The sequence below is a fragment of the Porites lutea genome, chromosome 14 (genome assembly GCF_958299795.1).
Source record: "Porites lutea chromosome 14, jaPorLute2.1, whole genome shotgun sequence".
Taxonomy (NCBI): domain Eukaryota; kingdom Metazoa; phylum Cnidaria; class Anthozoa; order Scleractinia; family Poritidae; genus Porites; species Porites lutea.
Genome location: NC_133214.1, coordinates 20,647,966 through 20,673,722, shown reverse-complemented (window position 1 = coordinate 20,673,722; position 25,757 = coordinate 20,647,966). Strand labels below are relative to the sequence as shown.

Genomic DNA, 25,757 nt, shown 5'->3' with positions numbered 1-25,757 from the left:
TTTGTCGTTAAGTTTTGAACACAAGGATATATGTAACAGTTTTATTCGATGTCAAAGCAACCTTCATTGACTCAAGTAAGACGCCCATCTTTGAGTGGGAAGTCGCAATTCTATTTATCCATCTTTGAGTGGACAAAGTAGTGCTTGTGTCAATGATATTTCAAATGTTGCAACAGTCACCAGGAGATAAACAAGAATATTATTCAGGAATATAATTTCCTTGCACTTCAATTTGTCATTAAGTTTTGAACACAAGGATATATGTAACAGTTTTATTCGATGTCAAAGCAACCTTCATTGACTCAAGTAAGACGCCCATCTTTGAGTGGGAAGTCGCAATTCTATTTATCCATCTTTGAGTGGACAAAGTAGTGCTTGTGTCAATGATATTTCAAATGTTGCAACAGTCACCAGGAGATAAACAAGAATATTATTCAGGAATATAATTTCCTTGCACTTCAATTTGTCATTAACCTTTGAACACAAGGATATATGTAACAGTTTTATTTGATGTCAAAGCAACCTTCATTGACTCAAGTAAGACGCCCATCTTTGAGTGGGAAGTCGCAATTCTATTTATCCATCTTTGAGTGGACAAAGTAGTGCTTGTGTCAATGATATTTCAAATGTTGCAACAGTCACCAGGAGATAAACAAGAATATTATTCAGGAATATAATTTCCTTACACTTCAATTTGTTGTTAAGCTTCGAACACAAGGATAACAGCGTTATTCGATGACAAAGCAACCTTCATTGACACAAGTAAGACGCCCATCTTTGAGTGGGAAGTCGCAATTCTATTTATCCATCTTTGAGTGGACAAAATGGTGCTTGTGTCAATGATACTTTCAATTTTTGAAAATGCCACAAGGAGATCAACTAGACGATTATATAGTGTTTTTATATTGTTACACTTTAATTTTGTATTGTGCGTCAAGCACTTGGATAAGGGCTTTATTCGATGATAAAAAGCAACCTTCATCTTTTAAATATTTGTCTTTGTAATGCACTACCAGAAAACTGCCTCACTAAGCTCTCTAGTTTTTTTTAACCAGGCTGTTACAATAATATACATATACATGTAATACATGTATTATTATTTTGATATAAATATTTGACATTTTTTTTGGTCTTTATTTCTTTGAGGTATTAGAAGAGAGCAAAAACATGAGGGTATTTTGGTTAATAAAGTGTGGGGAAATTTTGGGTAAAAGAAATGGCCCAAAACAGAGAAAAAAGGTAAGTTGTACACTTTTCTAAGTTTCTTGAATTTGGTATAGTGAAACCCCGCCTTACGGCCACCTGAGTAATACAGTCACCTTGTTATATAGCCACTTTTTTTTGGCGGCCTGGCAAAAACCACCATACATTTTCTTGTAAAAAAAATCCTCTTTAATACAGCTACCTCGTTAATATGGCAAAACTTTTTTGGCCCATTGATGACTATATTAATGGGGTTCCACCGTAGTTTCTTGGTATTGCCAACAGGTGCAATCCCCTAATGACATGAATACAATAGATTGAAAAGCCACTAAATAATTCCCACACCAAAAACAGGAGCAAACCAACAATACTTTTAGCAACACCAAGAAGCACTCTTAATTCCTTTTCTACAGACCTGCACATTTAACATGCTTTCCTTTTGCTAGGGGCCATTTTTCAGTACTGAAGTCAGGGAAGTACTCGCGCAGACGTGGTAAGGTGGCAAAATGGAAAACTTGAGGAACACAGAATCCGGACAAGATGCCAATTTGAGAGCTAAAAAGGTAGGTAAAATACATGTACATTATTTTGTTAATGCTTGCAGTGCAAATATTTCCACTGTGTAGGCTACGTCATCCACTAAGTGATTTATTTAGCCTATCCTGTAACAGAGCTGTGCTTTGGCAGTGCCTGGTGGCCCCTGTTGCATTATTGTTGCTCTTGGGTGACAAGGAAGTCTTAGTTTGTTCAAAAACATTCATCCTGGGTAACTGGTTCTTTCAGGTTAAGGGCACAAGGCTCTTTCATTTTTTAAGAACACAACTCATGTTTTGCATGTTTGTCTTATGCATACATAATTTATGATTGTTATAGAATGCACGAGTGCCACACCCTACCCCCTTTGACATTTTTAATGTTAACAGTGTTGTTGCCATTTATTTGAGGGGTTTGATTGTAGTGTAAATTGCTCAGAGCAGAGAGCAAGAACCAAATCTGAAGATTCAAAATAGTCAGAGTGACTATTTTGCCAGACTAAACTGTTGCTGAAGAACAAAGTAAATGTTAATCAAATGTTTATCACACTAGTCATGCCACTGTGACTAAATAAGTTTTTTTGGTGTTCAGAAATTGAGGAATCGCACAGACGTGTTGGACAAGGCACAACTTTCTCCGAATGACAAAGCCAAAATAAAGGCTTTATTAGACGTACACAATGCTATCCAATTTATGTCTTTGGAGGAGAGTGAAGACAATGAAGAAGGGGGCCAGCTATCCACCACCCAGGTACATCAGGCCACTATGCTCAGAGAGGTCAAAGTTAAGAAACATCAATGCTGTTCTTGATGCCTTTTGTGAGGCTCACATGTCAAAGAGGCAAAAAAAAGAACAGCCAGGAAAATAACCAGAGAGGTTGATAAATACTTGTCAGACAGACCAGTACCAAATAACTGCCCTTGATGGGCAGTATGCCAATAATACCGCCAAAGTAACAAATTGCTACAGTGATCGCTACTATGGCAACTGGGAATAAAAGGTCCAGAAATGATGCTGTGCACATTATGTCCAGAAAATGACCTTTAGCCGAAGCACAAAATGAGATGGCATAGTCGCTCTACATGAGTATAAAATTCTACTTTCCCCCTATTTTTCACTGGTTTAAAACCTATCATATTGTTTTTCTCTTAATCAAGAAAGTATTTGACATTTCTAGTTCACTGGGCAGTAATTCAGTCTTCCCTGCGTTTTACTAACAACGAAACCAAATGAGCGAGAAGCCCTGTGTGACTTTTGGGTGCCACTTGCATAAAGTTGAAATTTGATGGTCAACAGTGACATTCTCTCTTCAGGACTCTGCTTCCACGACCACCATAGTAGAGGTCACTGTAGCAATTTGCTTAAAGTCCCTAATGTATTATCGGCCTTCTTTAGTCAGGATGACCCTGTGATGATCAACTCTAAATTGCACAATCTTATTGGAAAGGTGATAAGAGTTTTATTCTTTAAGACAATCTTTACTCGACTGTGTTCATTAAAATTGCTGAAATTACAGGATAGTCAATGGATTATCCTAAAACTATAAAACAGGGAGTGTAAGATAGATGCATTGTGAAAGCCAGGCGCTTGTTAAAAGTGCACAGTTCGTGATTATTATTCAAACTCAAATGTAGGCAAATTCTGGTAGACTACTTTGTATGCCACCAGGTCTAAGTTGTGTCCATGCAGTTACGGCAGAGTGGCAACAAAAAGTGAGACACATATGTAGAGGTGTTGGCTTATACATTTGTATATAAAGCCTATGGTTAGTTTTGTTTGCATCACTGTCGTCTTTGTAGCAACAGTCTGATACTCCCCAATAATAGCCTCTCAGCAGTTTGTATAGGCTTTAACAATAATTTTTGGGGATGATCCACCAAGTACTGGTACTTGTTAATAAAAATTAAGGCAGCAGTTTAGATTCCCTAATGAGATTTTATGCAGAAGTGAGACTTTTAGTTGTAATATTGTTCTTATTAAATTATGTAATAATTTTGCTGTGAACTACATCTTGGAGTTATTTTGGAATGGAAATGCACGTTACTTATAATAATGTTAGTTAATTAATTATTATACAGTCAAACCTCTTTAATACGGAAACCAAAGGGACAGAACCAAGTGTCCGCTTTACAGAGATGTCCGTATTATAGAGGTAGGGAATGTATGATTGTTGGCATTTCTGGGACCAATCGAACTGTCCGTATTAAAGAAGTGTCCATAAGAAGAGGTTTAATAGACTGTATAATTATTATGTTAATTTAATCATTTCAAGGAAACAAAATTGAATTTTGTCAGTTCTAAAAGGATTATTTAACAGGCCATTTCCGAGTTCCCCCGGGCCTCTCTTTCAAAACGAGGGTAGGTGCTCAGCGTTTGATATGGAAATCTTTTTTCATTCTCATGCAAATAAAACTCATTTTCACAAGAAAGGTTGCGCACCTAGCCTCATTTTGAAAGTGAGGGTTTTTGGAACTCGGAAGTGGCCTATTTAAATGGAAAAGTTTCAGTTTTGGATATAAAAACTGTAGAAAATAGGAATACATCGTAAGGAGCCTCTTTTTTATTGTGAAAATATTTAATATACATATGTACATATTATATGAAAATGGAGAGAGAATTATTTTAATAAAATCTTTAATCCCCAAAATGCTCCTAAATATGACTCTCCTTGATTTGTGTGTATCAGCGAAAATGGGTCATTGTGGATGTATGAAACGGTCCAGGGTTCTCTCACAAACGTCCACTTTTTTATATACCGGATAGAATGAACATAGGATTCGAAACTGGATTGTTAAGTAAAGTTAACACATTTAGGAAATCTAGTGAATAATCCACCGAAAGAGGAATCTGGGTGAACATGAAGGCTGCAGAAAGTAAACCGATCAAACTGAGTTTCCGCATTCATTCTTCCGGGAACTTAACGGATAATTGAGTATCCTCTGAATTTACGAGTTGCGGAAACATGACGGCGGTTAGCGTTTCCGCAAGAGTAAACCTGACGGAAACGCGAGTATAAGGGATGCGTTTAAGCGCCTCCGCAGAAACTGAAACATGACGGATACACGTGTTTCCCGCAACGGTTAGGTACAATTCCGTCCGCGGATATTCAGGTTTCCGTGAGGTAACCGGTACAAAAACGGAAACGGAAACACCTTTTTTCAACCTGTGAAATAGCTCGATCATGAGCTCGATAAATAGACAGGAAAGACATGTCGACCTAATTCTGTCTCTAAATCTGGTGAAGTTGAAATAATATTATATCAATCTACTAACGCATTTCAATCCGCTGGTTCATGGATCACTAGCTATTTTCCATGTTTGTTCTGTCTGAGCCGAAATTAAAAAACCTAGACTTCAAGTAGTCCACCTTTTTTCTAAAGAAAAAAGAGAAATAGGCAATCACAGGCCAATGAACTATAAATAGTCTAAATAGTGTTACTACTGGCGCCTGATACAATATGGCTCAGTGCTTGTTCTCTTTGTGTTACAGTCAGTACAGCTTATTTTAGTGAAAACCGTGACATGTCTATCTACGAATTTTGATTTGTAATTTTTTAAACTAGGGAATCCATGTTGGTTTGCTCGTAAACAGCAGTTCATAATGTTGTCGTGATATATGTATCTCTGTACATTAAACTGAACCAGACAAATTGCAAAATCTTATTTTATCACTATTTTAAGCGATTCCTTAATTTAAGTTCTTGGTATCTTTTTTTGCATCTTTTAAGTGAATATTTTGCTGTCACTGGTTGCTTATCAACATTGACTTGGTATTATATATTCTCAGCTTAGCTGGGGCGAAAGGGACCCCTCACCCCAATTTTTGCTCAAAATTAACTCTAAATGTTCATTTTATTTAGCATGCTTAGTGGCAGATATTTTGAAAAATAAATTTTAAAAACTCAACCGATAATATGACCGATTATTTTTCTCTAGGACCGGTTACAATGAATATGCGTATAAATTTTGGCGCCAACTTTTAAAGGGTGCACGGTGGAGCAAGGAACAGGAAATAAATTTTCCTTCGTTTTGGGACGAGGCATAGCAAGTATACTGAGTATGTGCTATATTCTTTGTATTTTTTGTTCAGAATTTCTTCTTACACTTTAAAATCACGAACTATTGTTCGTTCGTTTTCACAGTATATAAGGAGGGTATTTGTACTGGAATATTCATTCCAGGTTTCAGGTCTACTCAGCAAGACCTTACGAGACGCTAAACGTTTTTCACCATGACCCAACGCTTCAATCACTACGAAAGTTCTGTAGCCGAACATGTCCTGATCTGGAGCAACCAGTCTTTCATCGACTGTAATATAAGCTTGGTGCATTCACTCAAGTCTACTTTTCCACTTTCCACCTGAATTAAGCTACCCAACCTGTAGTTTCTCTACTTGGCTTTCGTCTTCTGTTTTTCTTGAATCGTTCGAATAAGAAGGAAAACCTTTTCCCTATTTTGTGGCAATGTTTTTGTTTGGGAATTTTTTCGGTCGTAAGAAATGATTTGGGCAACTTGCGAGAACATTTTGGGCAAATGGAAAGCAATTTCAGAATCTCTTTGTCAAGACTAAACACACTGAACTAAAACGACACTGGATATATCCAACGCGACATTATTGAGTTAGCCGTTGGGCTAAGGTATAACAAAACTGGTAAAAGCCTTGTAAACCTACCGATTGTTTAAAGTTGTCCCAGTAGAGATACAAGGAACGCTTTGGAAACTCATACTTGCAAATCGTCGAATATAGGAGAAAAATTGAAAACTGTAGCCTCTTACTCCTTTCGTTATATCCGAGTTATAAATTTTCCGAGACGGTTCATAGAGTTTTCATGCATTTTTGTGAATTCATTTCAGTGACCTTTTCATCTGATTGGCTGCGAGGCGGAAGTTAACTTTTCCGATTGACTACTTGCTATGGCAATGGGTTGTCAAATGCCGCCAAAAATAAATGTTTGGCACTCGTCTCCAGGGTCTTCTCGTTATTAAAAATCAGGAAATCCTGCAGACGAGGTTGAAATGAAAAGTTAATTGCAGTGCCGTTCCAAACATTTGCCATTATGAGCATAGTTATGAGTTAGTTATGAGGCTAGACCGATTGCACATGTTGATATTATTCTTATTTCTTCCTAATCGTAACGCCTTCGCCTCGATTAATAAGAGAATCGTTCTGACACAACCCACTGTAATTTTGGTCTCGTACGATGGTTTCCGGTGGGACTACATGGAGAAAGTTCATACTCCGAAATTGAATGTAATCGCAAGTAATGGCATCAAAAGCGAAACACCTTCTCAATGCCTTTGTTACCAAGACATTCCCGAATCATTTCACGTTAGTTACAGGCCTTTATGAGGAAAGCCACGGGATCGTAGCAAATACGTTTTTCGATCCTGTTTTCAACGACACTTTCTACTTACATACCGTGTCAAAGCATTACTTGGATTCAAAATGGTGGAACGGAGAACCGGTGTGGATCACGAATCAAAAAGCTTTTAAGAAAAGTGCTGTGGTGTTTTGGCCTGGTTCAGAGGTGAAAATAGTAGGCCACTACCCATCATACTATTTACCCTATAATCGGTCACTTTCCTTCGAGACACGAATAGATTATTTACGTACAATGTTAGAGCAGGATGATCCTCCAAGCTTTTTGGCCGCTTATTTTAACGAGGCCAGATCACAGTGGGCATAAATTTGGCCCTGATTCACCAGAGATTAAAACTGTTATTCGTAGAATGGATAATGTCACTGGATATCTGTTGAAAAGTTTACGAAATCGAGGATTGTTGAATCAGGTGAGAACATTTAAGCTTAAATAATAACCAAATCAATCAGTTGACTGTGAAAAGTTGAAATCAGCTGACGAAAATTGTTTCATCAACAATTATGTACGCGATGATTAAGTTTATTCAAGCTTGATTACACTTAAATTGGTGTGACATAACGGAGCCCTTTCCCTCCTTGCCATTATGTGCTGCTTGTCTGTGTCTGCAATTTTAACTGTAACCATGGCTCCCCCCTCCCGGGCACACCCCCGGGGATTTGCTATATTTTCCTTTCTTGGAGGTCTATTCCCCACTCCCGGGCACGCAGAAAGAGACAATTCCCCACCCCCGAGCTTCTGATCGACCTCATATACATTTTTTGCTACATCCGTTGATCCGCACAAAAGGAAATCGACATGTTTTCACAACTTTTATGAACGTTTTCCTGAGTTTATTGAGAGAAGGATAATGGATGTCATAATGTAGTTAAAACATGAACACTAAATTTGAAAATGAAAACAAAGAAGAAAAACTCTTTAAAAAGAGAACACTTCCTGAGAACATGACTATATATATATATATATATCAAAAGCATTATATTCGTTTTCATTTAAAAACTTATCATTATTTAAAGCTGAGCTGAAGAAATATTTGTGTCCTTCCTTTCCAGAAAGTAAAATCCACTTGAGTATGCATCATACGCACATTTGTTTCAAGTTGTAAAACATAACTTTAAATACAGACTTTAATTTTGAAAAGTTATTCCTCTCCAACCACTCTGCGACAAATTCCTGCTTTTTTCCTTAAAAATATGTAGTCTTGAGGTCCGCAGCCGTCGTGTAAACCGTGAGAGAAATAATACTTCGCAAAATCAAAGAGGAGATATTTTCTTGATCCCCCACCCCTCTACCCCCAGGACAAGACTGCCAGGGCCCGAAGGGCTGGACTTGTCCAACAACTAAAACTGAACCATGCATTAAGTCTGTCTGCATGTCTGAGCTCCGACATTCTCGTTCTGGGTCGGCAGCTGTGTATCGGGATCAGAGTCCATCACATTACATGCTATGATTGGTCTGTAAAGAAGCCATTGTTGGATCGGCCAATGTGGTTGGTAATTCATTGCATCCATTGTGGTTCCAGAACAAGGATCCCAGCAATGTTTCACAGACCTCACTAGCTGGGTTTAAATTACATCAGTGATACATGATATTTTGTTCATAATTAGATCATACCCAATGCTGAGGGTTATTCACTGCTAAAGCCAATGATGATGCTTCATCAGATGTCAACACAATACCACAATGGAAATTGTTTGGCTATTTTGGAAACGATTGATGTTGATATGGTGGATTTTTTGTTCAGAATATTCCATTCACACTCCCAGTGATTCTGTTACCTCTGCACCTGCATCTTTAATTTTTGATGCAAAAAAAATCCCCAAACATGCAAAATAATTTGTGGCATGCGTCTTGTAGGACACGAAGGTAGATCGATCGATCTAAGGATGGTTTTGTAGAATATCCTGTTCGAGTGATTTCTGTGGCTGTTCTTGTGGCTACTTTTTAGCAATGAATATTGTTTTGTCTTTGTTGTGGTTTATAAAAGAAGCAGTGTATGTTTAATTCAGTAAAGTGCAATACAGAGTTTTGGAGTCAGATTAACTGTCTGCATGGTTACAGTAAAGTCCCAACTAAGGATTCTTTCTTTTTTCAACTGGGACTCAATGGTTCTGGACTAGGTCTCATGATTTTTCACAAGATGAGTCCCAGGGCCCACAACTATTTGTAACAAAATCACTGCACTCCTGGACATTTTGCTGAAAAACACCTTTTAGAGTTAGTTAATGGGCCATTTTCTGGGTGCTGTCTTCCAAAAAGGAGCAAAAGTAGATGGGTGCTCTCACCGCTGTGCCACACTTGCTCTCCAACTTTCATTTTAAAGACTGTTTAAATCTAGATGAGTTATAATATTTATAATGGCTACAATAGTATGCATGCTCTGATTCGCTGCTAAGCAGGTGTTATTTTCTGGTGTTAAAATTTGGCCGTGCATTACTTGCTGGCTGTCCAAGGCATATAAAATCTGTGCTAAACTTGATAGTGGAAATCCCTATAGCCTGAGTATTAGGCCTTCCCCCAGAAATGCCTAATACTCAGGCTAACATCCTTCTGGACATGCATGTAATAGTCAATTGACAGCTGTCAAATAGGGTATCCACTGACCAGTGTCACATGACTGTATCGCGGGGTCAAGTGTACAACTCACCGAAATGACGTGTTTTTTTTAAGTTATCCAGCTTGATTGCAGGCTCAGGTCCATAATGAAAAGGCCTTATAATAAATATCTTATTAAGCTCTTCCAGTCTGTTGTTACAGGGAAATGTCTGAGCTCAGTCTGAGATTTCGGTCAGTAGTTCATGGTCATACATCAACTACTGACCGAGATTTCCCTGTAATGACCAAATGGAAAGGTTAATAAGTGGTAGTTATTGACTTTGGGGGGAAGTCAGCACTCCAGGACTAATTGGGCCTATTATTATGTTGAACTGCATTCAGCCTCAGGGCTCAAATTAAACTGACTTCTTTTTAGCCAGAACAGGGCTACTAGGTCTCACAGCCGGTAAGAGCATGGGGGCATCTAGCTTTCTTTGTAGTGCATGCAAATTTTCAAATTTGTGTGTTGTTGTCAATGGTGTGTGATGCTTGCATTGTAACAGCCATTCACTCTGATGAAGGCCAGTAAAGTTGGTCAAAATAGGTGAAGGACGAAAAAACATACTATTTTGCTCTTCATTTGTGGTACTGGATTTATTCAATTATGAAGAGAATGTCTTTTGGTAAACGCTTGTGATATGTTATATATATGATAAGATGTAGTAATTCTTTACGTGTCCCATAAGATTATTATTAGGTAACAACTCATGGATCTAAATATATTTCCATTGTATTTTTATGACCCATTTTAGGTAAACCTGGTTATCACAAGTGACCATGGCATGGCAGATGTCAACAACTCCCATCTTTATCCAGCTGGATTATTACATTCCATCAGACTGGTATACGCTCATCACTGATCCAAACAGGGCAGACCATGCTTCTAATGTGTTTTTTCATATTCCACCCAAGAAAGGAAAGTTGAATGACACTTACCGAAAGCTCAAGACTGTTCCACATCTATATACATACCTTAAAGCAGAAATACCTGAAGAGTTCCATTACAGGCATAACCAACATGTCATGCCAATTTTCATTGTCGCGGAAGAAGGATGGACCATTACAAAAAACAAGTGGAAAATTGACAGTCGTGGTAACCATGGCTACAGTAACCAATTCCCTGATATGCACCCCTTTTTTCTTGCCCAAGGACCTGCATTCAAAGAAGGCTTTGTTTCAGAACCATTTGAAAATGTGAATATTTACTCTCTTATGTGTCATTTACTGGGCATTGAACCAGCACCAAACAATGACTTTTTACAAGCAGTGCAGCATCTGCTAAAGGAACACAAACACAAACACGATTATACAGTGTTGATAGTAGTCAGTGTAATTTCTGTTTTAGTTCTTTTGTTAATGAGTTATGGTATTGTCTCATTTTGTGTCAAAAATCATTGTAGAATAAGGCAGTATGGCCATATAATGACTTAGGAACATCAGAATTTTTTGACTTGTAAACAGTTCCATGTGGGTTAAAGGGGCTGTGTCACAGTTTTCTGGTTCATTTTTTTAATATTGCAAATATTAAACATCCTTACTCAAAATGGAACTTTGCTTCAATGACAAAATTACTGGTAAATTACAAAATTACAGCTTTAAGTTGAACTGGATATGTCTCCCGCTCAAAAATTATAATGTTACAGACAACAAAACATTTGAAAAACTGTTCTTTTAAAGTTTTGAGCTGTTATTTTAATGTCTCACTCAGTTAATTATTTGGTGGCAGCTCCTGACTGTTTCAATTTTTAATAGATTTCATGACCCATCTCCTTTACAATAAAATAATAATGAGTTATTGACCAGTGATGTCAAGTAAACATAAGTAGTATGATAATTTATTGACTGGTTTGAAAGTAATGATAATATTGTCAATATCCCATATTGGTACCAAGGCTGTGCTACCTTAGTTCCCCTAAGCCCCTATAGTGTTGCTGTAAGAAAAGCTACTTGGAAATCTCTTTTGTTTTTGCATAAAGATCATAATGCTGGGTTCCCTGTATTTCACAGGCTGCCTACTATTTTTCCACAGAGCCTTGGCACCCATCATCATTAAGTAAGATTTGTTAGACTAGAAATTTATTTTAATTTTTTTAGGGAAAATTATTTTTTATATCTGTAAATTTTAAATCTTTTTTTACTGAATTTTTTTTCCATTTGTTATTTAATACAAAAATTCTTACATGATGTTTTGTTCGAGTATTTCTGGTAAATGTTGTTAATTAAGTATAAAAAGTGCACAAAGTTAGGTGTATTAGTGCAACTTAACTATAACTTTTCACCTCTTTTGCCCATTTCTCATCAATGAAGGATGGGGAGGGGGTTCTCTCAGACACAACACAATGAACACAACGGATCCTTTCTTACCTGTCACTCAGACTAGCCTACCTGTAGCCGTACCCTACCCTGGAGAGACAGTGGAAGTGGAGGACCCCATTTTCTCCGCGGGAGTGGAGGAGGGGCACAGCTACTCGTAGGGTAGTCGGGTATGTAAAGATTCGCTGCATCAGAAAATTCCAAAATTGAGCAAAAATTTAACAAAATCAATAGTCAAGGAGAAATATATCCGCAAATGATACTTAAATGTAATCTCGTACCCAGATCTCCCACAGCCAAGGAAAAGGCCTACAGATTACATTAAATGCACTATTCTTCTTTATGTAGCAAAATTTTAATCAAAAAAGGAAACATCTGGACAAACAGGCCTGTTCATGGGCTCCTGGCCTGTTATAAAAGATCTTATAGGATTTTGTTTTTTACTATTTTTTCATCCCAAAATGGTCCTAGCCGACGGTTGAACAACAATAGAAGCACCTCAGCCTTGATGCCAGGAAGAGGGAAGACCCCATCATCCAACGTGAACCCCCCCCCCCCCCCCCCCCCATTATTTGAGCTGAAGGAAACCACATTCTCGTCCCCGAGAGCCACCAGACCATTCATCTCCATCCCATTATGCCTCACGTTTCCCTTGTTTCCTGTCAGTTTCCTCGTCTGGAAGCTTCCGAGAATACGTGCCTTGGTTCTGTGACCATTACCCTAGTCTCATGATTATATTAATATATATTTTCTTTTGTCTACAGAAGTGTCAAAGTTTTTTTTTAAATTTCGAGGTACAGTGGGCTCTAGCGGAACTCATGTCTTGAACCCCGGCGGTGAAAAGGACTGCGGCTGGCCTTTATATTACAGATGAAGTAGTATTTACTCAGTTACCATAAACTGTTTCTTTTTTCGTTAGAACTTGTTTGGAGAAACTGTGAGAAACGGAGCGTGGAGTGAGGTGGGGCCCGGACGGGTTGGGATGAGCCGGGATCATTGGAACGAATCTTTTCTGTAAAAAAAGGATGAAAGAAGAATGGAAGTCAGGGGCTATCTACATGTTGATCTTTGGTCATTGATGGCCAACTAACAGACTGAAATCAAACAAGCTTCTTATATTATCAAATCAAATGTACGTGCAGTTCGAATAATAAAAGAAATAATGCGTAACGTTTCACGTTTGCTTTATTGATTTAAGACACTACAAGCGATACTACACAATAGCTAAGCGTTTTTTACTCACTTTTTAACTTTACGAAAGCCTTTTTCTTGTATAAAATAGGGATGGCGAAAGAAGCAAAGTTTAGTCTTTAAAGGAGAATCATGGTATTAAATCATCTCAATTAAACCTTTTCGCAATAGAAAATATCTCCACGGCAAGCACCACTCCCTAGAGACGGAAGCGCGCTGTCACCTCCTTCATTGGAACATAAAATGACAAGTGCCGATGTTTTTAAAATGACGTGGCATTTTATATCTGAGAAAACCTTTCGCCGCCCTTCATAATTTGCAGCTATACACTATGACTACATTGCGGAATATAAGTCTTCACCAAAAAATAACGGGAAACTTCCACCATTGTCTCTGATACCCTACACTCCCTACACAAACCTCCGGCCTAGCTTCTACGAGAACAAACAATTATCACCTTCCGTAACTACGCGGTATCAGTTTCAAATCGATGCGATATAAGTATGATTGCAAACCAATGTTACAAATTTTGATGCATATATTAACATCATAATCATTGCTGCCACGCAAAAATAACGATAAAGGCGATTTTCTAGCGTTACATCTGAAAGAAATAGACTATACAGTAAAATCTTTCGGCTAGGACTAAAACGGTGATTTTCCCTCACACGGTAAAGTACGGGCCAACATTATCCAGGTTCTTATAGCAATAATGATGCAAAGATATATTTATTGTAGGTATTTGCATGTGCAGCATTGAACTCTAGCGATAGTTGGGACCCATAATAACCGCTCCCCGCTCATGTAGAAAAGTCTCATTCTCCAGTGCACCCACCAAAGCGTCAGCGAGTCACGAAATTTTCTTCTCAATTTTTTTTTCTATAGAACATATGTATCAAACAGACACCTCTTTTGAACAAACATCATGCGAGGGTCCCTTTTAAGCCCTAATATCAAAATTTATAATCTCATTTGTTGTCCCTGTACATTTCAGTCCTATGGATGAAGTGGGGACAAGAAGTTGTCAAACTGTGTCAAAGAATTCAACTTGATTCATCTCGTTACCACACTATTTTCTGACGCTTTGACATTAAAAGGAGAATTTTGTTGTTAATCACCCTCAGCGCTTTTAAGAAGGGTTTAGATATAGGTTTGTGTTAAATTGTCATTATTAAAGAAGTACACTGTATTACGGTAGAATGGTAAAAAACTGAAAACCATTTAAAAAATATTAATAAACTAAATATCTAAGACCTGACGCGAAGTTAAGAGCTATATCTTTCAATGCACTAACATTTCTTTATAAAAATTACTGCAATAACTGAATACTTGAAGCTTGCTTTTGCAGGTTTTCTATTTTGGATTTATTTTGATTTAAAAAGACGAGTGTGAAAATCATTTTTTGGGGTTTTTACATCCTAGACGTTGTGCTTCCTTACAAAGTAAAATGTTTAGATGTTTTTATGAATCTCGATCTGAATCATCACAGTATCATCTTTTAAGTAGGGTGAGGAGCAAACCAGGTCTGTCGGTGCAAACTCTGCGTAGCCATACAGGGTGTTGTATGGCCCAGCGGCAGTGGCTTTCTGAAAAGCTCTCAGACCTCTTTTTGCCATGAAAGTACCACTGATATCGTGGCGGCAGCCATTAACATCATTGCTTTGACCCATGATGGTGAGAGAGATTCGTCCACCAAAGGGCCATTCCAGAACAGTATCGTACTCTCCCTGCATCATGCCAACAAAAGGCCAAAGTGACGTCCGTCTCCACCATTAACACCTTTCAGGAACAAATGCATGGAGAACTTGTATTCTTGTTGGCTTGTGTAAATCGGGGGGCTCTCGAGTGATGTTATTTTTCCATTTCTAGCATCCTCAAGGTGATGAGAGAAACCGACTATCTTCCAAATATACTTTCCACCAGAGTTCTGACCTAAAGACGACATCGGCTCTGAGGGACTTGACCTATGGAAACAAAAACAGCCTTATCATTACGTCAGTTATTTTTTGAAAACTGTTGAAATTGGTTAGACAGAACGTCTTTTTAATCTGTCAAAAGGGATTTGAAACGGTGATTAACAAACAATGTATATATGAACATATAGAACTGTAGGATAAAGTCAATAAAAAATTAAATACAGAACATTCAGGCCAGTAAGACCTCGAAACCTTGGACCTCTGCAATACCATGACCGGTGCAGCGCGCGCAGTCTAACCCTGACTGAGCTTACAAATTAACCAAGGGGGCTGGTCTGATTTGGTTCAGTAGTTTGTTGTAAACCCATGGAAGATGAAGATAAAATAATGAATATATAAAAAACATCTACAAGACAACTCGAAGGATAACGAGAAGCAACTGAGTGGATCATCGAAGTTATAGAAGCAACTCAGTTTGAGAAAAACAAAATTTTTCCAGTAGCTAGTCTGAACCGTAATCCGACCATTCTGCGATTTGGATCACCCCTATTTGTTGGCCGATAAGTCAGTAAAACAATTCCACCACATTGTTTTCACTGAACAACGTACGTATAGCCTTATTTTCAGTCGCGTACGGTGTGGCTTTGAGAGGCCTCGAGCGACCTGGGGCTCGTTTCTCAAAGGCCCGGAATTCAAACAACCTCGTCTCCAATCCTCCTAAGGGCTTTTCCCTTTGAGGGGGTGAAAGCCGTGGGACAAGGTTAAAATTCATATACTCAAATGAAAATCTAAAGAACAAGAGCGTGGTTCCTGGCTAACAAAGGAAACCAGTCTCTTTCTTAAATGTAAACAACAACGCCTTTCCGGGCCCGTTAATCATGACTCGACGTGACTGTCGATAAATGGACCGACCCTCCCCTCTCCGTAGTTCACTTTATTAGATTATACATGGTACCTAGTCTGTAGGAGCGCTCCTTGCCATATACCACTGCTTCTTCGTAGTAACAGAATCAGATTGTTCGGACGTTATTTGCACCGTTAGTTTACTAACCTGCTTACTGTTATTTGCCTTGGGAGAGAAAATGTACCCATGCGTTCATCTTCTTGGGCCTGGCCATGAAATTGGTTTGTCTCCTCGACAGAGTACCTAGTTCCATCCTGACAGTCAGGGGCTCTGGTCCTCTTGTTGATCTGCAGTCTCACTCCTCTGTCCAGCTGACGATGTGGTCGCATCTCAAAAGCGTCATACTGCATGCGGTGAACCTCCACAGACAGCTCCATTAGGAGACGAGGATATCTTGAATCAGAAGATAGAAAAGATGGGAGAGAGTCAGTAAAAGAAAATTAGAATGTATAATATACATTCTTATTTTATTATTGTTCATAGACAGTTGCCTATTTGTAAACAGGTTTACCTTCTTATATTTTCTTTATGTTTGATATCGAGTTAAGTCTTTTCATGAATTGCCCGGCCTTGAAAACAGACGTGATTGCAGGCCTGAACAGGTTCTGTATCAGAAGGAACTCGCAGCGTTTTTACCTAGCTCCTGACATAGATTGTTCCAAGTTCTAGTTTTATAAGTGTTCTACTTCTTTTTATGATACAATCCTGGCGATATTAGAACTTGGGTCAATTGAAGGAATAGCGTTGACATATTGTGCTCGACCTCCTTTTCCCCGTCCCTGTCAATGTTGACCTCGAACTTGGACAATTCCATCGAAAAACAATTAGAAAACAACATTGGAAGAGAGAAAGACAGAACAGTGTGACCCAGTTTGAGTGTCGTTGATTGTTGGTCCCCAGGTCCTTTCATTTTATCCCGGCTACAGAAACTGCTTGCCTTTTGATTGGCTGAGAGATTGTTGTGACTGCGATAAAGCACGATAATGTAGTCACAACAATCATGGACTTGAAGATGAGGGGAATCACCCTAATGAAGTTATACAAAAGACTGCACAGTATCCACACGAAGAAAAAATAGCTGACAAACAATACTCTATAACAGGAAAGATAAATTTTCAATCCTCGCAGCTCCAAAACGTAGGATTGCGTGAAAATAAAACACTTTCTCACTTAGGTATCATTGTCACAAATGCGCGAGTCCCTCGCCATTTCAGCCCACTTAAGAACTCAAAGCCTCCCGACTGTTCATGAGCGTCAGAATATTCGCTTATCCGCTTAGAGTCAAAATACCCGAATGCGTATTATAAAAGAGTGAACAATTTGATGAAAGAAAAGACAAGACAGTCTTGAGTCAGTCGACACCGTACATATACACGGCATGCATGGCGATATTATATATATTAGTTGCCTGACATGCATGGTTCAGACTTCTACGATTCTGAGAACCAACAAGGGGTTCTTTTTGGAGTAAATATGTAGTTTTACATTGTAAAATACTGTTCACTGAAGGGCTGAAGAGAATAGAAATTAACTTAAAAGTCAGCTGCTTAAGGGCCTGTTTACATGGAGGTGAGGGACCCCAGATAGGTGAGGTAACATGCGGCGGGTCACCCCACCTATCATGCCAACGTGATCAAATTAATATGAGAGATTATGTGGACAGGCGGGTTACCTCACCTACCTGGGGTTCCCCACCTCCATGTAAACAGGCCCTAAGTCCACAAACAGATACAATTTACAAGTCACCTGAGCGTGACCTGCCTTGGAACTGAGTGACTTCATCAGATCATGGAAGGTTTCTTATTGGTTCAAATGTACAAAACTTAGAGCATTTACAAATGCAAACCTGAACGACTCATCACTGAGCTATAAAAACAATTTAACTTTAATGTCGTTAAATTTCAGTTTGAATATAAGTGGACTTCTCTTTTGGGAAATAAGTGAAAGAAGACAAACGAGGAATTGAAGCGGTTTCCACAGCAGTTCCACATCGAGAATGACACAACCTCCGACATGAATCCGGCACTTCTTGGACTTAGGATGCGAAAAAATTCAGTGGTGAACGATCATTCAGTATCCAAGCATTATTTCAGATCATGAAAGGTTTCCGTTCACAACTTAAGTTTTCCATGTAGCTTAAAATACCTTGATCTATGGCATTTATACTTTTATAATAAAAATGTTTGTGTTTAATCGCCATTAAACACTTCCATACACCACCTCAAGGCACACGAAAATCGTATCCATCAATGCACCGCCCACCCTTACAAGGTTTTGTCAACTTTTGAAATGAACCAGTACGCGAAAATTCATCGAAACCGCTGGAAAATCCATAAAGTTCGCTAACTTTGAGAGTGACAATTAACAAAGATATGGCGAAGACACAAAATCAATGTACATGTGGGCAAACGTAACTTTCGTCTATCGTAATTTCCTCCAGCAGACACGGATAGGCTCCTCAGCTCCGGACTACCTCGTGTGGAACACCCCTGTGAAATTCAGTAGCGTATTTACTGAGCTATATATTTGCTTGTTTCTCAAAAATATCTCTCGAAAGCTGAAAATTAAGTTCTCTTTTTAGCAGTGTCGATGGATTTTTTGGTCTGTTTGAGCAATTTAGATTTAAGGGCTTAAGGGGCCTCGATTTAATTCCGGCAAAGTAAGACAACTATTTTGGTCGAATGTGTGTGGAGAAAGTACATTCGACGGAGGGATGTTTTCAGTTCAATGATTATATTGACACGAGTAGCTTTTTTACTGATAATAATTATAACAAAAATGCAGAAAAAGTTTATTTTGCAGAATTAACTGGCACAAGACATTTGACTTGTCACAAATCATTGCAAAAGAGATATCTGCTGCCTTCTCTCACCGGCGGAGTCATGGCTAAAACGCCTGCTAAGATTTTAAGGGAAGCCACTTCAATCTTGCAGTCTTGCTTTTGGATCCACCAGTTCTTATAAAAATAGATAAATTAATGGCACTGCAAACTTCTTTGCTTCCTATAAACACAAGTGTTGGAAGGAGAGGGACATTAAGGTGGGGAGAGGGAGGAGGGGCAATACCGCAATACCGTAAGAAAAAATAGCAAATACCGAAATCACGGTGTCGAAAATCGACGAAATACCGATATCGCATTTATGATCGGTCACTCTTAGTTCAAGTTGTATGTATCTTTCGTGTTTGTTTATCTAAAGCACGTATGCATCAGCAATCAACCTCAGCGTTTTAAGTCTTAAAAATATTGACCTTCATTAATATTAGACAGGAGGGCGCAAATGAACCGTTACCGCAAAACCGTACGTACCGACTGCCGTTGGCTAAAATGATGAAAAACCGCATACCGAAGGGCTAGATGATACGGCAATAACCCACATTAAAATAAAATACGCTTTAAAAAAACTTAATCACCAAAATGCCGTAAACCCCCATGTGTCCCAGCTCTTTAAGGGTTCACTCACCGATCCCTCATCTCTGTAGTTCCAGTTCATACTTGCAAAACCTCTGATCTGCAGCGTAACTATTAATTATTCGACGAAATGTAACCAAAATTGATTCCCAAAATTGATTCCCTGTCTCACTTTGTTTTCTACGAAAACACCAATTTTCAATGCAAGGGACTTCTCGGCTTCTTATCTTGAAGTAGACTTCTGAATTCGTCTTCTGTGAGCGGAAATAAGTAGCTCAATCAGCCTTTTCTGATTGGCTAGTTTCAGGCACGTTATTTTGCCGGGTCTGAGTGTTTATAACTTTGTGGGCGTTTCAGCAACCCCCTCCTTTCTTCCGTCAAAAGAGAAAGTATAATCTTTTGTCAGTCGTAACAATACAGTACAATCCTAAGGAGTTTATTCAACCCTACTAATCAGGAAATACTTGAAAGGTTAGATTTTGTTTTTGCTAGAACAATTAGGGATTGGAAATAGTGATTCTGCGATTGAATCTGAAATTTAATTATTTAAGTTGTTACCACAAGAGCGATGGTGTTTATTTTCACTTATGTTTATTTTAAATATTATATATATCATTTATTTATAAGCAAGAAACCCCTATGCATAATGCTGTCAGCTCTGACCACATCCACATCTATGTACATGTAATGGGAAACCTTATAAGATGTAGAATTCGAAGTAGATGTAGAAGTGCGCGAGGGACTCTCGCGCGCTTTTCGTGCTTTGCGTTCCTCCGGCAATTTGATTAGTTGTAGGAGTGCTAAAAAAATTGAATTCGTGAATAATAAACAATTTGATGGTAGAAAATTAAGGGCAGATTCTTGAGTTAGTTGACAATCCTTGAGACAATGCACTCAGGGAAGCGAGACGTATAGCGTGACCTGCTTGTCAAAAACAATGACGTAGGAGATGAAAGCGTTCTCTGATTGGTAACAGAAATACATAATTAAAATTAATACATATACGTTCCAAGAAGGCACGATTTTCAAGAACAACAAAGCTAAACTACAGACGGGGATTCTTTGAAGTTAACACGTAGTTGTACAGTTAAATGGACTTTACTGGGAAACTAAAGAGAATCGACAGGTGACATTTTTAAATTTTGTCAGTGAGAAACGAAAGAGGGTTCCATGGCAGCGGTCCTGATGTCTTTCAGACCAGGTTCAGAGCGACACTTCACTACCGCCATTGATTTGTTCAAAGCTGTAAATTTCCTTGGATTTCTGATGCGAAGGAAACAAATGATGTACTTTATCAGGCCGAGAAATTACCCAACATGACAGGGAATAGCAGGGCATTTTACTATTATAACTAGTAAACCCGGTGAGAAACCGACTTGTGTGCATCTGCTTCGTCACAAAACCTACGGAACCTATTCAATGGACTGATTTTGGAGTTTCTGCACGTTAACCGGTCCACCCAGAAGGAATAACGGAAGCAATGCTTGAAATTCATGTGGATAAAGCACGGGCAAGGTAAAGTTTCAATTTTATTCAGACTTAAACTTTTTCCTTAGATGTCATTTAGTACAGCAGTACAGCTAAAATTAGTGAGCTTGAGCCGGACATCATTCTTAGCAGGGGAGATGTATTTTACTTTGTTCAGTAGCATCTCTTAAAAGAAAATAAACATAGCATTTTAGTTGTCTTTACTCTGCACCATTGACAGAACTTGTTTTTGGTTTTTTCAGTACAAATATCTTATTGCCACTATCAAGTTTGTAAATACATCAGAAAAAGCCATAAACTTAATATCATGGTGAGGCGAACTAACTTTTACTAGTTGTATATCATGGTAAATTTTCAAGGCAGATTTACAGACATTACAGTCCCTGAGTCGGTTTATTTCTCTCTCTCCGATTCTTTAATTCTGGTAAAGTTATTATAGTCTAATTTTAATTCACAAACGAGTGTCATACCATGCTTCTTGGATCACTAGCTTTTTTTCCATTTTGTAAACTTTGCTTTATCTGATCTTGAGCCAAAATTAAAAGTTAGGAAAGCGCAATCACAATATGAACTAAGTGCTACTACTCGATACGTGGCTTGCTCGTTACATCTTGTTCTTTTTGTACTAATTAAGTCACACGTAAACACTGTGCACAGCTCATTTTAGGGAGTACCTTGATTCTTATACTGATATGGTTGTAAACAGCAGTCTACTACGCTGTCTTGACAAATATCTTTGTTATGAATTATTCTGAGCTATCGAAATCTTATTTTATCACTATGTTCAGTAAGCGATTCCCCGATTTGTTGCTAACAGTTTTGCATCTTAGTCCCTCCATAACCAGCCAAAACCTATTACTAATTTAATGATGTTCTTTCTCAGGCCAAGAAATGACCTAACATGGCAGGGAAAGGCGATAATATTATAAAGTACAATCAGTGAGAAACACTTGTATGTGGATCTGCTTCGTCAAAAAACCTACAGAGCCTTAGTGGAAAATAACTTGAATCTGTCCATTTTGAAGTTACAGCAGTTGAACTTGCATGAAACACGCTACTGGCGTTGATGCAGCAAAGGAAAAATAGTCTATATCCAGATTATATCGACTGATTTTTGGAGTTTTTGCGCATAACCGATCAAGCGGAAAGGATAACGAAAGTTGTACTTCAGTTCTACATGAAATACATGTAGACGAAGAACGGACAAGGTAAAGTTAGACTTGAGCTTTTTATGTAGCAGAGACGTATTTTACTACAGTTCAGTAGACCCTTGGTAGTATCTCTTAAAAGAAAATAAAGATAGCATTTGCCGTTGATCACTGAACTCGGTTTTACTTTTTCGCATTTTATTCTTAAGCACAATTATTTTATTCTCGGTATTCGGTAACGACTCATTGGTAATTATCAAGTTTGTAACTACATGGCTGGGAAAGGATATTCGTCAAACAATATGATGGGGAGGCGAACGACTATCAAAATTTCAGTATTAAGTTCCATAAATACGCAGGTCAGAGTATTAAAAAAGTCGACCTATTTCTTTCATTCTGATAAAGTTAAAATAGGCTCACATTATGAATTTACACACGCCTTTTAATATGCTGGTTCATTAACAGGCCCGTAGCAAGCATAAAATGACTGGGGGGGCTGAGCGAGTGGCCCACCTTAACTCCCCCCCCGCTTCGGTCTCTCGGTTAAAGCATACTTCTTGGTACATGTCAGATCACTACATTTGTCTACACTACCTTTTGTTCTTGTCTCTAATTTTCCGTTTGTGTTGACTTTGAGGAAATTGAGAACTTGTTTGGGATATCATTCGCGGAAAATTTGCCAAACAAGTGCTTTCGGTTTTCTTTCTCCCCAACGAAGTCATTAGCTACGTTTACAAGGTCAGAGCATCTGTTCTGTCCTTGTGAACATGCAACATCATGAGGTGGTTCAGTCTAGAGTCTCCCGTTGTTGAGCGCAAATACGTCTTCACCCGCTTTAAAGCTGAAAACGATCTTTCACTAAAGGCACTGGTTGCTAGCATGATGAGTAACAGCTTTCCCAGAGTAGAAATTTTGCTTAATAGTTTTCTGTGGGAGCTATCAAGGGACTGCAAGAAGGTTACCAAATCATTGACGTCAAATTCTGAAGTGTCAAACTCCATTGACTCTGCTGTCTGTGGTAAAAGCAAACGTTGTCCTTTTAACTTGAAAGATATTTTAAAGCTGTTGGTCGTTTTTGGCAGGGCAAAAATACGATTTCGTTCATTTACACAATTCTAGATTGCACAGAAGAACAACAGTACATAATCTTACTATGATCGACAATACTTTGAAACTTTAGCTTCCATTGACAGCTGTCCATTTTAGTAGAAAAATTCCACTTTTGTAGCAGAATTTAATTCAAGTCTGAAAACTTCTGGGGGGGGGGCTTGAGCCCCCCCTGCCCCTCCCCCTGCTACGGGCCTGATTAATCACTAGCTTGGTCCAATGTTTGTTCTGTCTGAAACACAATTAAGTGAAGAATCAGGAAAGCGCAATCACAAGGTGAACCAAGTGTTCCTTGCTTGTTACGTGCTGTACTTTTTGTGTTTCAGTCACTTGTAAACACGTTTTACAGGTCTGATTTTAGAGAATTCCATGATATTGCTATCTAATAATTTTGCCTGCCGGATTTGTAAGTTTTGAAAGTAGGGAATTCTCATATTGATATGCTTGTAAACAGCGGTCTATTATGCTGTGGAGACATATATCCTTATATATTATACAGAGATAAACAAAACTGCGAAATCCTATTTAATAACTATGTTAAGCGGTTCCTCAATTTGCTACTTTGCGTCTAAGTTCTTTCACATCCAGCCAAAACCAATGCAAGTGAATACTCTGCTGTTGGTTGCTTACCATGTTCCCTAGTGGTAGATATTAGAAAATAACAGTTAACCTTAAAAATTCAGGCGATAAACCAGTTAACTTACTCTTTTGCCGGATCTGCAGTAACCAAAACATAACTGCAAGGTGTTTCCATGGGTCTTCCTCATCTCGGCCTGCCCTCAGTACTAATAAGCAGGTAATAAGCGCGAATGCAAACGTTTTTTGGTATAAAATCGGCCTTTCTCTGCTTCTCTGTAGAGAAAGTTAAACCTGATTGCGTACAGAAGAGTTATGTGAAGTTATACTTCACTCCTCGCTCGCCAGGTACGATGTAAATATGTAAATAAACATTTAAAACAAACGTGACCCGCCTTCAAGTTGTAGGGCGCGCAGTTCATTTATTTCCCTGCAACATGCCTGAACCACTAGCTACAACTCTCACAACATTTTTGCCTTGCCCCTCTTGTCACATTTTATCACCATATTCTAAGCTTCTGGGGCATCTCCTAAATATATTCAAACCACTTTTTGAAAAAGTCGTAGGGAATTTATCAGATAAACTTCGAAAATTTTACATTAGAAGAATGGTCATCTAGAGATTTTTAACCGTCCTCAAGTGATAGAAAATTCTAAGCAATATTTGCTTCTCCGAACAGATATTTTACAGAGAATAGTCGTTAGGTGCCCCTGAAGCTGCCGACCCAGTGGTTGATACTAGCAGTCTGAAGTTCTTGTAAACAGTGAGTATGTTTTCCCCATACTCTACGAGTCTCCGAGACTCGGTGGATAGTGCTCGTCTGACGTACAGAACTGGAAGTCCACCGGGTACGAATCCTGATGGAGACTAACTATTTCCCTTACTTGAAAGTCATGGAAATAATTGCATTTTCTTAAATATCGTAAACAATTTTGATTGTGGTCAAAATTGAACAGTTTTCACGTTCAAGACTCGACTTTGTAAAGACCTACCGTAGTCTCAGCAATTTCCCATACGTATACAGTGCTTCGCATCACTCTGGTGGTAAAGTGTATTTACTTTATAAACCTACCGGTTGTTAATCGTCGTCCCAGTAGCGGCACAAAGAATACTACTTTGGAAACTCATGCTTCTAATAGTCCTCTACTGTATAGTGCCAGAAAATGATCACTGTTCTTTGGGAGTTTGCAGTTGTCTTTTGTCACCGGAAGAGTAAGTAAGCGGGGTAGCCCCGACCAATCAAGACACTGTTTGTAAGGATCGTTGCTTCTGATTGGCTGGCTAAATATGGCACCGGTCTATGCGCCCTCATAGACACAAAAAAACATAGACACTGGGTTGTCACTCGTTCACACCAGGGCGGATATTTTATCCGCCCTGGTTCACACGTCTCAGAAGTACGCTCATTACTATGCAGACAGGGGGGGCTGGCAACGGCCTTTGATCTTGCCGCTTTTCGGCTTTCCATGATCGCCCCAGTTAAGAAATCTGTCAATCATTCGACAACTGTGGCGAGCATGCGCGAAACCGGCCGGGGAAACAACAATTTCAAAACAACAACTCATCTTCGCAGCGATTCGACATTGGGAAGTGAATTCGCTTTTATAATTTTAGTCCTGGTCATTGCTTTCTTTGCTGTAACCAATTTTTTCGGCAGTAATGTGGAGCTTACGTTTTTCTTTCTTTTGGTCTTGCGTTTGTCATTACATGCGCTTTACTACGCTAAGAACGAAGAACGAGACCAGTGAACATGTTCCTCGATTTCCGACCTTTTGACTTATGTGTTTCTGTTTAGAAGACCCCCAGGACTAAAAGAAGGGCCAGCTCTCCAATACGCATGTAGAAGAGTTTAAATTTTCAAGTGAAAGGCCCGAAATTAATTCTTCGCGATATTAAAAAAAGTGCGGTGGCTGTGGTCGAGTAGAAGAGTTGTCAGAGTTGTTTAAGACGAGAAGAAATGATGATTGAGATTCTTGATTTTACATCCTTGATTG

General features: G+C 38.7%; 1 protein-coding gene, 1 long non-coding RNA gene and 1 pseudogene across 2 annotated transcripts; 2 read left to right on the top strand and 1 right to left on the bottom strand.

The window, feature by feature from the left end:
* The first annotated feature begins 1,127 nt into the window (after nucleotides 1-1,127).
* LOC140925131 (uncharacterized) lies at nucleotides 1,128-2,512 on the top strand. The gene is made up of 3 exons (XR_012164369.1): nucleotides 1,128-1,239; nucleotides 1,650-1,766; nucleotides 2,329-2,512. It is a non-coding gene; the product is annotated as an uncharacterized lncRNA (long non-coding RNA).
* A 4,297-nt stretch (nucleotides 2,513-6,809) lies between these two features.
* On the top strand, nucleotides 6,810-11,345 carry LOC140923845 (ectonucleotide pyrophosphatase/phosphodiesterase family member 5-like; annotated as a pseudogene).
* Nucleotides 11,346-14,407: 3,062 nt separating this feature from the next.
* LOC140925204 (uncharacterized) lies at nucleotides 14,408-16,423 on the bottom strand. Its single transcript, XM_073375174.1, has 2 exons — nucleotides 16,182-16,423; nucleotides 14,408-15,178 (listed from the first exon to the last, which is right to left on the bottom strand). The coding sequence occupies exons 1-2, from the start codon at nucleotides 16,409-16,411 to the stop codon at nucleotides 14,947-14,949; spliced, it is 462 nt and encodes a 153-aa protein (XP_073231275.1). The 5' UTR covers nucleotides 16,412-16,423; the 3' UTR covers nucleotides 14,408-14,946.
* Between the last annotated feature and the right edge of the window lie 9,334 nt (nucleotides 16,424-25,757).